Source organism: Carassius auratus, unplaced genomic scaffold (assembly GCF_003368295.1).
Source record: "Carassius auratus strain Wakin unplaced genomic scaffold, ASM336829v1 scaf_tig00215942, whole genome shotgun sequence".
Lineage (NCBI taxonomy): Eukaryota > Metazoa > Chordata > Actinopteri > Cypriniformes > Cyprinidae > Carassius > Carassius auratus.
The window spans coordinates 198,511-216,550 of NW_020528322.1; the positions used below are offsets into that span (position 1 = coordinate 198,511).

The following is an 18,040-nucleotide window of genomic DNA, read 5'->3' on the forward strand; positions in this document are numbered from 1 at the left end:
ATGTACAGTACAGTGAACAGTTAACTGCAGTGTAATTGTGTCAGAAATAGTGTCAAAATTCAATTTTCTAGAGCCCTTGCTTTTGCAACAAGGCACTCTCTGATGATCTGAAACACAACCTGGCATACTTGGGGTCCAAGTGTGTGTGTGACCTTTGAATACATGTCCACTTTGTCACCCAACACTTGTTCGATTATATCGAGTTCAGCACTGTAAACAAAAGAAATCTGAGTTGTTACATTATAAACAGTACAATTACAAATTAAATGAAAGCACTGGCAAAACAATATTATGCCAATTCAGAAGGAGAAAGACTTAAAAAGTGGAAGGATAAAGATATCTGTATGCATATTTTACCTCAAGTCATGATCCTCTCTTCTGCAGCCTCGCTCGGCCAGCTGCTTGCCTATGATTTTGAAGGGTATTTCCTTAGTCAAATATCCTAGGTCTTTAGCAAGACCTTGGCACTCCTCTGTGTCATAAAAGGAGCAAATGAGTAAATGAGACATTAACATGTTACTAACATAATTTATATTTTGGTGACTAAACAGTTTACATTTTGTTAAACTGTATGGTCATTGGAATTTGTTTGCCTATGCCTCATTCATTCACCTAGGCTACATATGCCTCCATCATGGCTGACATTCTAAAACTTGCAGTTCTACAACCTTTGGTGGGACACCTAATTCAGTAATATGGGAATCTGTTTGAATGTACACCTTTAAGAAATCACCTAGTTCTGACTGCATATATGTTACCTTCAACTAGTTTGGTGCACATTGTAGTGTTTGAGCCATACGGACTCAGATGCACCCCTGCCTCTTTCAATTCCCTCACAAGCTCCTTTTTTTTCCCCTTTGCCTTCCTCAAATAAGTCACCATGAGGTGACCAGAGAATTTCTCTGGTGCAGAGCATCTCCTCTGCAGCTCCTCTACTGAAACAAAGTGCCTGTGCAATCATAACACATCATTTTTTGTGAACATCAAAAACCAACATATCTGTAGACAAAGATCATCTATAAAACCATGAGGCTTAAGTGAACAACATCATATTGTTGGACAAATAAGCCATTACTCATTACTCTACTCTACATAGTTTGTAGTTTTACCTGTTTTTTGCATTAGTTGCATTAGGCACATAACACACATTTTACTGATTTTATCTGCACTCTTGCCTCTATCAAGTCAGTTTGTCATATAAAAAGGAACACCCACCCAACCCAACTCTAGCTGTAGCATTACCAACCTTTTAGCTTTCTTTGAAGACGCCACCTTCAACAGGCTATCCACATAGAATCCATCTTCAATAAAGAATACATACACATGTTGTTAAATGTTATTTCAGCTCAGTGTCATTCCAATGTTAATAATGAAATATTTATTGGCACCCCTATTCAAATTAGAGAGTAGAGTGGTGTGCAACATCCAAAAAAAATCAATGGTATCAAATATAGTAGAAGAGGTATTCTGCCCCCTGTTTATGCTCCTAAAGGATATTTATTTACTTGAAAAAAATGCAAGGTTTCAATCCCATCGGATCTTCATTAGGCATTGAAAACAGAGACGGCCTGTATTACATGACTGCACACTCACGTTCAAGTAGTCTATGTACATCTGTATGTGTGCATGAGAAGAGGTGCACAGCTGCTTTGTGATTACACAAGCTTTGTACATAAGTCCCATGCTCTTTTTAAATCCAGATGCTAGAGATGATTAATACTACAGGAATGAGATGTGGAGTCGTGCATATACATAATAATAAAGCTTCATTGCAGACACAGGTCCATATAACACCACATAAAGTATAAATAGTATAGTGTGTTCTGCTCCTTCTATACTCACTCGGATTACAAAATATCTTATTTGAGCCAAACGTTGTATATGTGTGCCAGCAAGTTAAGTCCATCCTATCCAACTTACATGTATAGATAGAATATAAAGTACAGTATCATAATATTATATACCCTTTTTTTCCGATGCCTCCTCTTTCTCCTCTTCCTCTGCACCTGATGTATCTGCATCATTTGCACATAGCAGACATTTGAATTTACATTCAAATTTTATAAATAAAAAAGATGATCCTGAATAACTCAACAAAACTAATTAATTGTTTACCTGCAACAACCTCCACCTTTGTTTTTGCTACTATTGTGACGTGAAAAAAAATGTTACTCTGAGGAAACAAAGGGTGTGTGAGTATCTGAATAAAATCTCTGAAACACATGTTTTACCTTCAACTGCCTCTGCAGTCTCCATCTCAGCTGTTTCTGCCTCTGTTAATACATGTTAATACACAATAATCTACATTGGAAATACATGACATTCTCAAATTGTGATTTTCAATAAGTTTTTCAGTCACCTTCAACATGGGTGCCTACAATTTTGTTGGGTGCTAAATGGAACATTAAATTTCTTGTGTAATGTAACGTGCATGAAAAGAATATAAAATACTGTATGTAAAGTACAGTATTTAATATAAAGTACAGTATCATAATATTATACCGGTACCCATTTTCTCCGATGCTGTCTCCTCCTCTTCAAATGCATCTGATGTATCTGCATCATTTGCACATAGCAGACAGGACGTCAAATTGACATTCACATTTTATAAATAAAAATGATGATCCTGTATAACTCAAAAAACTAATTAATTGTTTACCTGCAACAAACTCCACCTTCGTTTTTGCTACTATTGAGACGTGAAAAAAAATGTTACTCTGAGGAAACAAAGGGTGTGTGAGTAACTGAATAAAATCTCTGAAACACATGTTTTACCTTCAACTGCCTCTGCAGTCTCCATCTCAACTGTTTCTGCCTCTGTTAAAACATGAAAAGAATCTACATTGGAAATATATGACATTCTCAAATTGTGATTTTCAATAAGTTTTTCAGTCACCTTCAACATGGGTGCCTACAAATTTGTTGGGTCCTAAATGGAACATTAAATTTCTTGTGTAATGTAACGTGCATGAAAAGAATATAAAATACTGTATGTAAAGTACAGTATTTAATATAGAGTACAGTATCATAATATTATATACCGATACCCATTTTCTCAGATGCTGTCTCCTCCTCTTCAAATGCATCTGATGTATCTGCATCATTTGCACATAGCAGACAGGACGTCAAATTGACATTCACATTTTATAAATAAAAATGATGATCCTGCATAACTCAAAAAACTAATTAATTGTTTACCTGCAACAAACTCCACCTTCGTTTTTGCTACTATTGAGACGTGAAAAAAAATGTTACTCTTAGGAAAAAAAGGGTGTGTGAGTAACCGAATAAAATCTCTGAAACACATGTTTTACCTTCAACTGCCTCTGCAGTCTCCATCTCAGCTGTTTCTGCCTCTGTTAAAACATGAAAATAATCTACATTAGAAATTGGAAATTTTTCAGCCACCTTCAACAGGGGTGCCTACAAATTTGTTGGGCACTGTATGAAACGTTATATTGCTTGTTTAATGTAACGTGCATAAATAGAATATGAAATACAGTATGTCTAGCCACTGCAATCCAACTAACATCAGTAACAACACTGGGGCCAACTAAGAGTAGCCTTTGTAAACAAACCTGTCTCTTTGTGTGTGTGTTGTCCTACCTGGTTTTGGACTCTTTTCTGTAGAGCAGAATGAGCATGTCTCCTGCAAAAGATTTTGCATGATAAATAGTTATGCAAAGTACATATCAAATTATTCTTTTGTCACAGACCAGTCATGGGAGTCATTCAAATTAAGTCCCAGTCCCTGATGAGGTGGAGTTTGGCTTATCAACACATCATGACACTTCACATGTGACCCCTAGTCATCACAGATTCAACTGCTGATTCACTCTTCACCCACGGATTATGTTAATGACTCCCTGGACTAGGGCTGGGCGATATGGAGCAAAAAATATATCTCGATATATTTTGCTATATCTCGATATGCGATATATATCTCGATATCTTTACAGGAAAAATAACCCCCCTAAAACTACTGCAAAAACAAATATGCCAAATATTACATGTTTAGGGCCCTAAAAAATAATGTCTTATTTCTTTAACGTCTTATTTTTTTCTTCACCATATGCTTTATTGTTACCTAATTCTGTGTTTTAGCATGTGTAATTATTCAAATGCATAAAAACAACTTAATTAGTTTAAAAAAAATCTTAAAATAGCCTTATGTGAAATTTTTTCCCTTCAGAAATTCTGTGTATTTACATTTTTCTGGTTGTCAGATGAAGGCATAAAACATTTATTTAATTTATCTTTTAATTATTTAAAATTAAGCAAACTTTATTTTTTGGTAAACAAAGGGGATTTACTATTAAAAATAAAACATGGAAGAAATGTTGTGTGATTATTACTTAAAAAAATATGTTCATTTCATTTTAATAATAGTAGTAGTGGGCTATCTACATTCTGCTGTACAATAGTAAAATATTTCTGCCAAATACTTTTATTTTGACGGGTTAACCGTTACAGTTCTGTGTATGTGATACCACAGTCTATGTATGATGTGATATGAGCTAGTCTTACTCAAATCAAACGGTCAGATGCTCATGAAGTGACTCTCGGTGCAGTTCTGGAGATGTTCCTCATGTGTTCACATCTTTATCAGTGAGAGGAAAGACGCTGAAATCAGCGCGAGCATCACGCGCTTCTGTGTGTTTAATGAATGAAGACGCGCTTCTGCGCCATTCGTTAACACAGACACGCAGAACATGCAGGATTCATATTTAAATAGACTTTTCCGGGTTAATATTTGCAGATATTAGTCTATATCGCCATTTGATTTAAGTGCATGACCTACTTTTGATAATTCATTCAAAATTTAACCAATTCCGTGACATTCCGCGTTAAACTGTAAATACCGTTTTTATGACTGGATTCCGTCCGCGTTTGCAGACATCGCGGAAATCATTGGGCCCTACGTTAGACATCTGCCTTCTGTTCGTCCTACGCCTTAAAACCAAAGTATCTCCATATAATGGAGCCAGTTGTCCTTTTGTTTTTAGACTTTGTTTTTTAGACTAGTTCTATACACGCGAAGGGAGTGGGGACAAAAGCAAGGAGGCGGGGGCGAGCGAGCGGGGGCGAGCACAGCACAGAGAAGGCAAAGAAGCAAAGTGGCGGAATCAGAATTAAATATAAACAACATATCGATATATACGATATGTCAAAATCCATATCGTGTTTAAAAAATATCTCGATATATTTTAAATATCGAGATATCGCCCACCCCTACCCTGGACTAATATGTGACAAAAGAATCGTCTGATGTGTACTTGTCTTTAATCTGACAGCGGAATGTTGCTTTAGATAAAATATCATTAGCACTTGCCTTTTTCTTCCCTGACATCTTCTTGTAGCAGACTGTACAAATGCCTGAACTATCTGAAAAAAAAAAAAATGCTTTGGATAACACAAACACATTAAAAGCAACCATAACCTTCACATATTTCAAGAGCCATAACTAGTCCAAAGTATGACATCCTCCGAATTTACTAGTTAAAGCTATCACTCCAAATCATCAGTGACTTAACCTTAATGCAGGGAGCGAAAGATAGCCAGCAGAGCTCAATAAGTACAAATGTATACTACTTACCAAGGGATTTAAACAACAAAATCCCAAGTCTCTCCCGCTCTTGGGAGATGGGGAGGCATTGGAGGTGACCTTGTTGTCCCTGGAGGATCATTTCTGCAAACTAAAAGTGCAACAGAAAGTCTATTTTAATTAAATAACATCACTTATAATAACTGAACATTATAGAGCAGGCAAGATCCATTAATATTTAATCTGCAACTTCCATTCAAAATTGCTCAAGTTAAAGTGAAAACTAAAAATATCTATATTTTCAAAAGACAACAGAAACATTATGCAGAAAATGACCAAATTGTACCATTATTGAGAACACTCCACATGACACAGAGTCATTTTGCAAGTCATGGTCCCTGTTTATGAACTTCCAGGGCCCTTGGCAGCCTCTGCTAGCAGCAAATAAGCTGAAAGATTAGAGAATATAATTATGAAAGAGATCTCTACTGAGTTTTCATTACCTCATTTTATAGTGCAATACAAAAACCATGTACCTCCAATTTTCGATGATTTGGGAGCAACGCTGTGGATGCTCCCCCAATGAGTCAATGTATGTAATGGTTCCCTCTTTCAAGTTGCAATGCTATATAGAAGATGGGAAAACATATGAGAAAGGTCTGAAGGGCAGTTTCAACCAATCTTGAAATTACTGTATTGAAAATCATTGAAATTTTAAAATGTCAACCACAAACAGCTCAAACACCACAAATGAGAATGGCACGATAGCATCAATAATGATAACTAATGTGTGATGCTATTTTGCACATGGCATGAACGACGCGTGTCTGTTGCTTGGCAGCTGCATGGCGTTTCTATGTCTTTGCTTATCAGAAGTGTCTCTGATGCCTCGTTTTTTTTTCCCCACTTCATTTTTTTCTTCACTGTTTTGTATGGAAACACTTCCAACATGCTTGCGTGTGGCGTGAAAAATAGTAGTTAGTCCTATTCCTAGCATGCACACGTTTGAGATGTGCTTGTCACGCAGGCGGTGTGCAAGTTCTAACCTGTTAAGATTGGAGTTGAAATAAAAACAGACACGCCACGAAGCTGACACGCTTACACCACACACCCGGTGTGAAACGGGCCTAATAGTCTCTACATAACTTAACAGCAACCTACAAAGAGGGTCCAGTGGCACTCTCCCACCAAGTAGGGCCCGAAGATGGCACTGGCTCCTTTAAGAATGTTTTTCTGACAGGGAATGAAGAAAACATTCATGAACAAGCAAATACACAAACTTTACACCCAATATATTCTGTACCACTGAACAATAACTTTAAACAGGCACATAGCTCTTACTTTTAGAAAATAAGTGCTCCTGGCCCTGGAGCTGCCTTCCAAAATCAGGCGCATAGCCTGGCTATTTATGGGCTCTGTCCCAGGCTGGCTCTAAGTGAGGAAGAGAAATGGTTTAAGTCATTAAATTATGATATGTCTATATCTGATGTATGTATATGTGTGTGTGTGTGTGTGTGTGTGTGTGTGTGTGTGTGCGTGTGAGAGAGAGTATTATAAAGGTATGGGTTACCCTGCTGATTATGTAAAATAGGGCATCCATTACCTGAGGAAGTAATACATAAATATATAAACTACAATAAGTCACAATAGAGTCAAGTTGAAGTGAAAAGTTGATACAGTTATACAACCTATAATTTTTTAAAAGAAATAGAAAATTACCTCATCTGGAAGTTCAGATGGGCCTACAAGGGCCTCCAAACTGCCCAGAAAGACTTTAAATGGCCCAACTGTCCCAAGGACATCTTCACGATGACGTCCTTGGGACTTCAGTGTTTCTAAGACTGCATGGATAAAGAAATTAAGTCCCAAAATAGGTAATCTTACTTAGGCTAATAGCACAAATTTAATCCAATCAACTAGTACACGTAGCATACAAAACTACTGTAAAGTATTGTTGGCAATTCAGTGACTTCATTTTTTTTTCTCTGGTGACTAGAATTCACATTTTATAGACTAGCAACTTTTTTGCCCAGTTTTTTATGTTTTTTGTTGAGAAACATCAAAATATGTAGTCTAACCTCCCTACAGCTCTCTGTCTGTGAGTTAGTGATGTCACACAAGCCTTAAATGGGCAGCTAGAGAATATGGGCAACCGTTTTAGCCAAATGTACTATGATGAAGCAAGTCAGGGGCCACATATTGTGCAATTTATACATAGCCTAGTTGTGTTGAGTTGAATGCCATGCCAATGATGTTTCTTGTTACAGTATTTCACTGATTTTTGGTAGACTACAGCCTCATCATGGGCCTATTACATAAATGTAATTGAAACACTGCAAGGGCTGCATCTGGCCCAGGACCTTATGTTGTCCATGAATATGATCATACTAAAAACACCAACTAAAAAAAGTACCAGTATGTGCTGTACCTGGTCAGATGTAAATATGCGAATTACGCAGACAATATCATTATGTATGCAGATGATGCAAATATGACTAAAATGTATTAGGAAAAAAAATAGTATAAGAATAACTTACTGTTCATTTGGGTTGGTCAAGTTTTCCAAACTAGACAAAAGACAAAAAACTTCAGTAAAGTTCAAATATAATTCCCAAGTATATTTTACATAGTAAGTATACTAATACCAATGCACTAGTGGTATAAAGTGTACTACTTCAATATTTCTTGGGACTAAATTGGCCCACTTTTTAGTATATAAAAGTATACTTTTATGTATACTTTAAGTGTAAAAGTAGTAAAGTTTGAGTACATAAATAGTTTAGATTTAAGTTTTATTTTGTACTGCAAATATACTATAAGTGAACTTATAGATATACTAAAGGAATCCCTACAACATAAAGCCCAAATGATCATACATTATCCTAAAGAGATGCTACATTAACATCATACTTATAGTTTACTCTTTATATATTTTTTGCCACTTCAAAGTAGTATAGAATTGTAGATCTAATGTCATAATTTGCCCTGAGGGCGGCATTAGAATATCTGCAACAAAAATGCGCTAAGAGCAACAAATTAATGTTGCATGGAGATACGGTAAGGTACCCTGAGAGCAGCATTAGAATATCTGCAACAAAAACGCGCTTAGAGCAGCAAATGATTGCATGAAGATATGGTAAGGTGCCCTGAGGGTTGCATTAGAATATCTGCAACAAAAATGCGCTTATAGCAGCAAATGATTTCATGGAGTTACGGTAAGGTGCCCTGAGAGCAGCATTAGAATATCCGCAACATAACAGCACTAAGAGCAGCAAATGATTTCATGGAGGTACGGTAAGGTACCCTGAGAGCAGCATTAGAATATCTGCAACAAAAATGCGCTAAGAGCAGCAAATGATTGCATGGAGATACGGTAAGGTATCCTGAGAGCAGCATTAGAATATCTGCAACAAAAATGCGCTGAGAGCAGCAAATGATTGCACAGAGATACGGTAAGGTGCCCTGAGGGTGGCATTAGAATATCTACAACAAAAATGGACTAAGAGCAGCAAATGATTTCATGGAGGTACGGTAAGGTACCCTGAGAGCAGCATTAGAATATCTGCAACAAAAATACGCTAAGAGCAGCAAATGATTGCATGGAGATACGGTAAGGTATCCTGAGAGCAGCATTAGAATATCTGCAACAAAAATGCGCTAAGAGCAGCAAATGATTGCATGGAGATACGGTAAGGTATCCTGAGAGCAGCATTAGAATATCTGCAACAAAAATGCGCTGAGAGCAGCAAATGATTGCACAGAGATACGGTAAGGTGCCCTGAGGGTGGCATTAGAATATCTACAACAAAAATGGACTAAGAGCAGCAAATGACTGCATGGAGTTACGGTAAGGTGCCCTCAGAGCAGCATTAGAATATCTGCAACAAAAATGCGCTAAGAGCAGCAAATGATTGCATGGAGTTATGGTAAGGTGCCCTGAGGGTGGCATTAGAATATCTGCAACAAAAATGCGCTTATAGCAGCAAATTATTTCATGGAGTTACGGTAAGGTGCCCTGAGAGCAGCATTAGAATATCCGCAACATAACAGCACTAAGAGCAGCAAATGATTGCATGGAGATACGGTAAGGTGCCCTCAGAGCAGCATTAGAATATCTGCAACAAAAATGCGCTAAGAGCAGCAAATGAATGTTGCATGGAGATACAGTAAGGTGCCCTGAGTGCAGTATTAGAATTCATGCTGCAAAAATACCCTTAGAGCTGCCAATTGTAGATCTAATATCATAAGGTGCCCTCAGAGAAGCATTAGAATATCTGCAACAAAAATGCGCTAAGAGCAGCAAATGATTGCATGGACATACGGTAAGGTGCCCTCAGAGCAGCATTAGAATATCTGCAACAAAAATATGCTAAGAGCAGCAAATGATTGCATGGAGATATGGTAAGGTGCCCTGAGGGTTGCATTAGAATATCTGCAACAAAAATGCGCTTATAGCAGCAAATGATTGCATGGAATTACGGTAAGGTGCCCTGAGAGCAGCATTAGAATATCTGCAACAAAAATGCGCTGAGAGCAGCAAATGATTGCACAGAGATACAGTGAGGTGCCCTGAGGGTGGCATTAGAATATCTGCAACAAAAATGCGCTAAGAGCAACAAATGAATGTTGCATGGAGATACGGTAAGGTACCCTGAGAGCAGCATTAGAATATCTGCAACAAAAATGCGCTAAGAGCAGCAAATGATTGCATGGAGATACGGTAAGGTACCCTGAGAGCAGCATTAGAATATCTGCAACAAAAATGCGCTTATAGCAGCAAATGATTTCATGGAGTTACGGTAAGGTGCCCTGAGAGCAGCATTAGAATATCCGCAACATAACAGCACTAAGAGCAGCAAATGATTTCATGGAGGTGCGGTAAGGTACCCTGAGAGCAGCATTAGAATATCTGCAACAAAAATGCGCTAAGAGCAGCAAATGATTGCATGGAGATACGGTAAGGTATCCTGAGAGCAGCATTAGAATATCTGCAACAAAAATGCGCTGAGAGCAGCAAATGATTGCACAGAGATACGGTAAGGTGCCCTGAGGGTGGCATTAGAATATCTACAACAAAAATGGACTAAGAGCAGCAAATGATTTCATGGAGGTACGGTAAGGTACCCTGAGAGCAGCATTAGAATATCTGCAACAAAAATACGCTAAGAGCAGCAAATGATTGCATGGAGATACGGTAAGGTATCCTGAGAGCAGCATTAGAATATCTGCAACAAAAATGCGCTAAGAGCAGCAAATGATTGCATGGAGATACGGTAAGGTATCCTGAGAGCAGCATTAGAATATCTGCAACAAAAATGCGCTGAGAGCAGCAAATGATTGCACAGAGATACGGTAAGGTGCCCTGAGGGTGGCATTAGAATATCTACAACAAAAATGGACTAAGAGCAGCAAATGATTGCATGGAGTTACGGTAAGGTGCCCTCAGAGCAGCATTAGAATATCTGCAACAAAAATGCGCTAAGAGCAGCAAATGATTGCATGGAGTTATGGTAAGGTGCCCTGAGGGTGGCATTAGAATATCTGCAACAAAAATGCGCTTATAGCAGCAAATGATTTCATGGAGTTACGGTAAGGTGCCCTGAGAGCAGCATTAGAATATCCGCAACATAACAGCACTAAGAGCAGCAAATGATTGCATGGAGATACGGTAAGGTGCCCTCAGAGCAGCATTAGAATATCTGCAACAAAAATGCGCTAAGAGCAGCAAATGAATGTTGCATGGAGATACAGTAAGGTGCCCTGAGTGCAGTATTAGAATTCATGCTGCAAAAATACCCTTAGAGCTGCCAATTGTAGATCTAATATCATAAGGTGCCCTCAGAGAAGCATTAGAATATCTGCAACAAAAATGCGCTAAGAGCAGCAAATGATTGCATGGACATACCGTAAGGTGCCCTCAGAGCAGCATTAGAATATCTGCAACAAAAATACGCTAAGAGCAGCAAATGATTGCATGGAGATATGGTAAGGTGCCCTGAGGGTTGCATTAGAATATCTGCAACAAAAATGCGCTTATAGCAGCAAATGATTGCATGGAATTACGGTAAGGTGCCCTGAGAGCAGCATTAGAATATCTGCAACAAAAATGCGCTGAGAGCAGCAAATGATTGCACAGAGATACAGTGAGGTGCCCTGAGGGTGGCATTAGAATATCTGCAACAAAAATGCGCTAAGAGCAACAAATGAATGTTGCATGGAGATACGGTAAGGTACCCTGAGAGCAGCATTAGAATATCTGCAACAAAAATGCGCTAAGAGCAGCAAATGATTGCATGGAGATACGGTAAGGTATCCTGAGAGCAGCATTAGAATATCTGCAACAAAAATGCACTGAGAGCAGCAAATGATTGCATGGAGTTACGGTAAGGTGCCCTCAGAGCAGCATTAGAATATCTGCAACAAAAATGCGCTGAGAGCAGCAAATGATTGCATGGAGTTACGGTAAGGTGCCCTCAGAGCAGCATTAGAATATCTGCAACAAAAATGCGCTAAGAGCAGCAAATGATTGCATGGAGTTATGGTAAGGTGCCCTGAGGGTGGCATTAGAATATCTGCAACAAAAATACGCTAAGAGCAGCAAATGATTGCATGGAGATACGGTAAGGTGCCCTGAGGGCAGTATTAGAATTCATGCTGCAAAAATACCCTTAAAGCAGCAAATTAATGTTGCATTTAAATACGACAAGGTGCTCTTAGACCAGTATTAGAATATATGCATCAAAAATGCACTAAAGTGCAGCTAAGCATTTTGTTGTTTATACAGCTATGACAAAATGCTCTGGGAATAGCAACAATACCACAGCAAAATTGTGCAATGACAGCAGCTTAACTTGCTATTATAGCCAGTAAAAGTTATAATAGAATATAAGCTAACATTAGCTATTATCCTTTCTCAGAGCTAGCTAGCTAATGTTCCGATTTAGCTTACTTACATCAGTTAGCTAGCTAGTTAAATAACAGCTCGATAGAGCTCGTTATATATACTTCATTATCTAGACATTTTAATGTAATAATCTAATATAGTTCAACATAAAACACAACATTACCTTAACTTAAGATCCAAATACTTCATTATTTTGACATTTTAATGTAATAATAAAATATAGTTCAACAGAAAACATAACATTACCTTAACTGCAACGATCTCCTTAGCGTGATGTCTCCCGCGTCCTGAGAAAAAAAAAATTCAAATAATCCATGTCCCGCCTCCTGCTGTCGCTGATTGGATGACTGAGAGAACCAATAAGATGCAATGCTGCCCTGAGAACATATTCCAATAACTAAAAGTCTAACCTGCTCTTTATTATGCTAGCCTACATTATTGAGGCAGCAGAGGGCGCCACTGTCACAGTCAAATGTAAATATTATAAGGCGCTTGCCTTGTTCAAATACTCACACTCGCGGTCTTTGCGCTTGAATTATTTGGTCCAAGTGTTTTTAAGTAAGTTTGAAGACCACAAGTGTGTCTAATGTTTCATTACCTAATGGGACTCACGCGTTGTAAAAATGCAAGTGTTTACAGAGTTATATTTTTATTTTCAATACTTTGCATTTAAAATTAACTTCTAAATGTCTGTTCAGTAGTCCCTATAAAATATAGTCCCTATTTTTATAGAAGAATAAAACGTCATCAGCATGCGCTAGTGATTAAAGAAAAGGAGCATGATGAATCACAGTTTTGCAGTTGTAGCTTTCTTTCGTTTGCTGGAAAAAAAGCGGATCTGTGAAAGAGGAAGTTAAACGAGTTTGAGGTGAGCAGTTTTATCTTTTAGTGCCACACGCTGATGTCAAGCCGAAAATCATGCAGTGTGTGGAACTAGCATGGGCGTAGGTTTAGGGGTTGACGCTAGGTACTAGTCCCTATCAGTATTTTGAGATGACAAATTTGTCCTCACCAATATTTAGCAAGCTCCTTTGAACTGCTATTTGTATCTTTGCACTGGTATTTGGATCGATTCTAACGGCCACGACGACAGTACAAGAAACACTGTAATTTGATTGGCGCTGGGGTATCTGACAGGCTACACGCGCGGGCCGGGACTACTTTTGTGCTTGCACTAGCAGCGAGCGGGTGGTGTGTGTGTGTGCGACTGCCGACAGTAAGTTACCAGGGCTGTCTCTGTGCCACATACAAAGGCCAGTAAAAACATTTTAATATTCAGTTTTATTCTACCGTGGAAAATAGTATTAATTGGTGATAGTATGTGTTATCCAGGATGATAGAATGCTACGTTAGCAAGTAACTGAATGTCATTGATCCTGTACCTTAACTTGGAATCTTGCAGTCAACATAAACGTGAGTGTACTGGAGGGTAAATAGTGTTTATGATAGTTATTATATTTATTTATTTAGATTTGTTTCCTTGTGGCAGAGTATTTTTTGTTAGTGTAAATACTAATGTACATAATAATTTATGTTAATAAAACGTTTGGTTGTTCAGCATTACACAGTCAATCACCTTTATTTATATAGCGCTTTAAACAAAATACATTGCGTCAAAGCACTGAACAACATTAATTTGGAAAACAGTGTCTCAATAATGCAAAATGATAGGTAAAGGCAGTTCATCATTGAATTCAGTTATGTCATCTCTGTTCAGTTTAAATAGTGTCTGTGCATTTATTTGCAATCAAGTCAATGATATCGCTGTAAATGAAGTGACCCCAACTAAGCAAGCCAGAGGCGACAGCGGCAAGGAACCGAAACTCCATCAGTGACAGAGTGGAGAAAAAAACCTTGGGAGAAAACAGGCTCAGTTGGGGGGCCAGTTCTCCTCTGACCAGACGAAACCAGTAGTTCAATTCCAGGCTGCAGCAAAGTCAGATTGTGCAGAAGAATCATCTGTTTCCTGTGGTGTTGTCCTGGTGGTCCTCTGAGACAAGGTATTTACAGGGGATCTGTATCTGGGGCTCTTGTTTTCTTGGTCTCCGCTGTCTTTCAGGGCAGTAGAGGTCCTTTCTAGGTGCTGATCCACCATCTGGTCTGGATACGTTCTGGATCCAGGTGACTGCAGTGACCCTTTGATCTGGATACAGACTGGAGCTGGTGGCCACGGTGACCTCGGAACAAGAGAGAAACAGACAAATATTAGCGTAGATGCCATTCTTCTAATGATGTAGAAAGTACATAGGGTGTTATGTGAAGTGTTTCAGGTTCCGGTTTACCTAATTAATGCAGCCTAAAAATCCTTTAACGAATTTGGATATTAAAAGCATATTAGTATGTTATGTGTATGCCAGGTTAAAGATATTTAAATCTAGATTTCAATCTAGTCTTTAATCTAGATTTAAACTGCAAGAGTGTGTCTTCCTCCCAAACAATGTTAGGTAGGTTATTCCAGAGTTTAGGCGCCAAATAGGAAAAGGACCTGCCGCCCGCAGTTGATTTTGATATTCCAGGTATTATCAAATTGCCTGAATTTTGAGGATGTATCGGACGTAGAGGAGTATAATGTAAAAGGAGCTAATTCAAATACTGAAGTGCTAAACCATTTAGGGCTTTATAAGTAATAAGCAATATTTTAAAATCTATACGATGTTTGATAGGCAGCCAGTGCAGCGATGACAGGACTGGGCTAATATGGTCATACTTCCTGGTTCTAGTAAGAACTCTTGCTGCTGCATTTTGGACTAGCTGTAGTTTGTTTACTAAGCATGCAGAACAACCACCCAATAAAGCATTACAATAATCTAACCTTGAAGTCATAAATGCCTGGATTTATATTTCTGCATTTGACATTGAGAGCATGACCGTAATTTAGATATATTTTTGAGATGGAAAAATGCAGTTTTACAAATGCTAGAAACGTGGCTTTCTAAGGAAAGATTGCGTTCAAATAGCACACCTAGGTTCCTAACTGATGACGAAGAATTGACAGAGCAACCATCAAGTCTTAGACAGTGTTCTAGGTTATTACAAGCAGAGTTTTTAGGTCCTATAATTAACACCTCTGTTTTTTCTGAATTTAGCAGTAAGAAATTACTCGTCATCCAATTATTATTATTTTTTTTATATCGACTATGCATTCCATTAGTTTTTCAAATTGGTGTGTTTCACCGGGCCGCAAAGAAATATAGAGCTGAGTATCATCAGCATAACAGTGAAAGCTAACACCATGTTTCCTGATGATATCTCCCAAGGGTAACATATAAAGCGTGAAGAGTAGTGGCCTTAGTACTGAGCCTTGAGGTACTCCATACTGCACTTGTGATCGATATGATACATCTTCATTCACTGCTACGAACTGATGGCGGTCATATAAGTAAGATTTAAACCATGCTAATGCACTTCCACTGATGCTAACAAAGTGTTCAATTCTATGCAAAAGAATGCTGTGGTCAGTTTGTGTCAAACGCAGCACTAAGATCCAATAAAACTAATAGAGAGATACACCCACGATCAGATGATAACAGCAGATCATTTGTAACTCTAGGAGAGCAGTCTCAGTACTATGATACAGTCTAAATCCTGACTGGAAATCCTCACATATACCATTTTTCTCTAAGAAGGAATATAATTGTGAGTATACCACCTTTTCTAGTATCTTGGACAGAAAAGGGAGATTTGAGATTGGTCTATAATTAACTAGTTCGTTGGGGTCAAGATGTGTTTTTTTTTTAAATTTTTTTTATGAGAGGCTTAATAACAGCCAGTTTGAAGGTTTTGGGGACATATCCTAATGCCAATGAGGAATTAATAATAGTCAGAAGAGGACCTATGACTTCTGGAAGCACCTCTTTTAGGAGCTTAGATGGTATAGGGTCTAACATACATGTTGTTGGTTTAGATGATTTAACAAATTTATAAAATTCTTCCTCTCCTATAGTAGAGAATGAGTGGAACTGTTCCTCAGGGGGTCTATAGTGCACTGTCTGATGTGATACTGTAGCTGACGGCTGAATGGTTGCAATTTTATCTCTAATAGTATCGATTTTAGAAGTAAAGTAGTTCATAAAGTCATTACTGCTGTGGTGTTGGGAAATGTCAACACTTGAGGCTTTATTTTTCGTTAATTTAGCAACTGTATTGAATAAATACCTGGGGTTATGTTCGTTTTCTTCTAAAAGAGAAGAAAAGTAATCAGATCTAGCAGTTTTTAATGCTTTTCTGTAGGATATGTTACTTTTCCCGCCAAGCAATACGAAATACCTCTAGTTTTGTTTTCCTTCAGCTGCGCTCCATTTTTCGGGCTGCTCTCTTTAGGGTGCGAGTATGCTCATTATACCATGGTGTCAAACTGTTTTCCTTAACCTTCCTTATGCGTAAAGGAGCAACTGTATTTAAAGTGCTAGAAAAGAAGAATCCATAGTTTCTGTTACATCATCAAGTTGTTCTGAGGTTTTGGATATGCTAAGGAATTTGGATACATCAGGAAGATAACTTAAAAAGCAGTCTTTTGTGGTAGAAGTGATAGTTCTTCGATACTTGTAACAAGAAGTAGAATTTAAAATTTTGGCTATATGAAGTTTGCACAGAACTAAATAATGATCTGAGATATCATCACTTGGCTGAATAATTTCAACACTATCAACATCAATTCCATGTGACAGTATTAAATCTAGAGTATGATTTCGACAATGAGTAGGTCCTGAAACATGTTGTCTAACACCAATAGAGTTCAGAATGTCTATAAATGCTGATCCCAATGCATCTTTTCATTATCAACATGGATATTAAAATCATCAACTATTAAAACTTTATCTGCAGCCAGAACTAACTCGGATGTAAAATCACCAAACTTTTTAATAAAGTCTGTATGGTGGCCTGGTGGCCTGTATACAGTAGCCAGTACAAACATAACAGGGGATTTATCATTAACATTTGTTTCTCTGGATAATGTTATATGTAGCACCATTACTTCAAATGAGTTATACTTGAAGCCTGCCCTCTGAGAAATCTGAAAACGTTGTTATAAATTGAAGCAACTCCTCCGCCTTTGCCTTTTAGACGTGGCTCGTGTTTATAACAGTAATCTTGGGGGGTGGACTCATTTAAAATAATTTAATCATCAGGTTTTAGCCAGGTTTCTGTCAAACAGAGCACATCTATATTATGATCAGTTATCATATTATTTACAAAAAGTGTTTTCGTAGAAATGGATCTGATATTCAATAAGCCAAGCTTTACCATTTGTTTATCCATATTGCATTTGTTTTTCATTTGTTGAACCTCAATTAAATTGTTAATCTTAACTTGGTTTGGACGTTTTTTGTATTTTCTAGTTTGGGGAACAGACACAGTCTCTATAGTGTGATATCTAGGTGAAAGAGTCTCTATGTGCTGAGAATTAGCTGACCTCTGTGACGGGAGGCAGCTAGCAGATGGTCGGTTTAGCCAGTCTGTCTGCTTCCTGACCTGGGCCCCAGTTAGTCAAGTATGAACTCTAAAGACTATTTGCCATATTTCTAGAGAGAAGAGCAGCTCCACCCCGGGAGGGATGAAGACCATCTCTTTTAAACAGGTCAGGTCTGTCC

The 18,040-nt window shown here is 38.0% G+C and overlaps 1 protein-coding gene across 2 annotated transcripts; it reads right to left on the reverse strand.

Moving 5' to 3' along the window:
* Positions 1–24: 24 nt before the first annotated feature.
* Positions 25–12,864, reverse strand: LOC113096481 (uncharacterized). 2 transcript variants are annotated; one of them, XM_026261880.1, is made up of 25 exons: positions 12,696–12,864; positions 8,083–8,112; positions 7,265–7,386; positions 7,116–7,148; positions 6,887–6,976; positions 6,707–6,778; positions 6,082–6,170; positions 5,892–5,994; positions 5,597–5,696; positions 5,333–5,385; positions 3,607–3,649; positions 3,315–3,356; positions 3,199–3,228; positions 3,048–3,095; positions 2,897–2,929; positions 2,776–2,817; positions 2,660–2,689; positions 2,509–2,556; positions 2,232–2,273; positions 2,116–2,145; positions 1,965–2,015; positions 1,247–1,301; positions 759–949; positions 358–472; positions 25–210 (listed from the first exon to the last, which is right to left on the reverse strand). In XM_026261880.1, exons 2-25 carry the CDS (start codon positions 8,087–8,089, stop codon positions 60–62), a joined length of 1,620 nt encoding a protein of 539 aa, XP_026117665.1. In that variant the 5' UTR covers positions 8,090–8,112; positions 12,696–12,864; the 3' UTR covers positions 25–59. The 2 variants fall into 2 exon arrangements, 1 of the variants encoding a protein (XP_026117665.1); XR_003288519.1 differs by lacking the exon at positions 759–949 and having other exon boundaries at positions 72–210.
* Between the last annotated feature and the right edge of the window lie 5,176 nt (positions 12,865–18,040).

Bases quoted from the DNA above. Each gene is read 5' to 3' on its own strand.
- LOC113096481 (XM_026261880.1), bottom strand. The intron at 5,697-5,891 runs GTACAATTTGGT...TTGCACTTTTAG, and splicing joins GTGGAGTGTTCTCAATAATG to TTTGCAGAAATGATCCTCCA. The intron at 3,650-5,332 runs GCAAGTGCTAAT...AATCTTTTGCAG, and splicing joins AGATGTCAGGGAAGAAAAAG to GAGACATGCTCATTCTGCTC.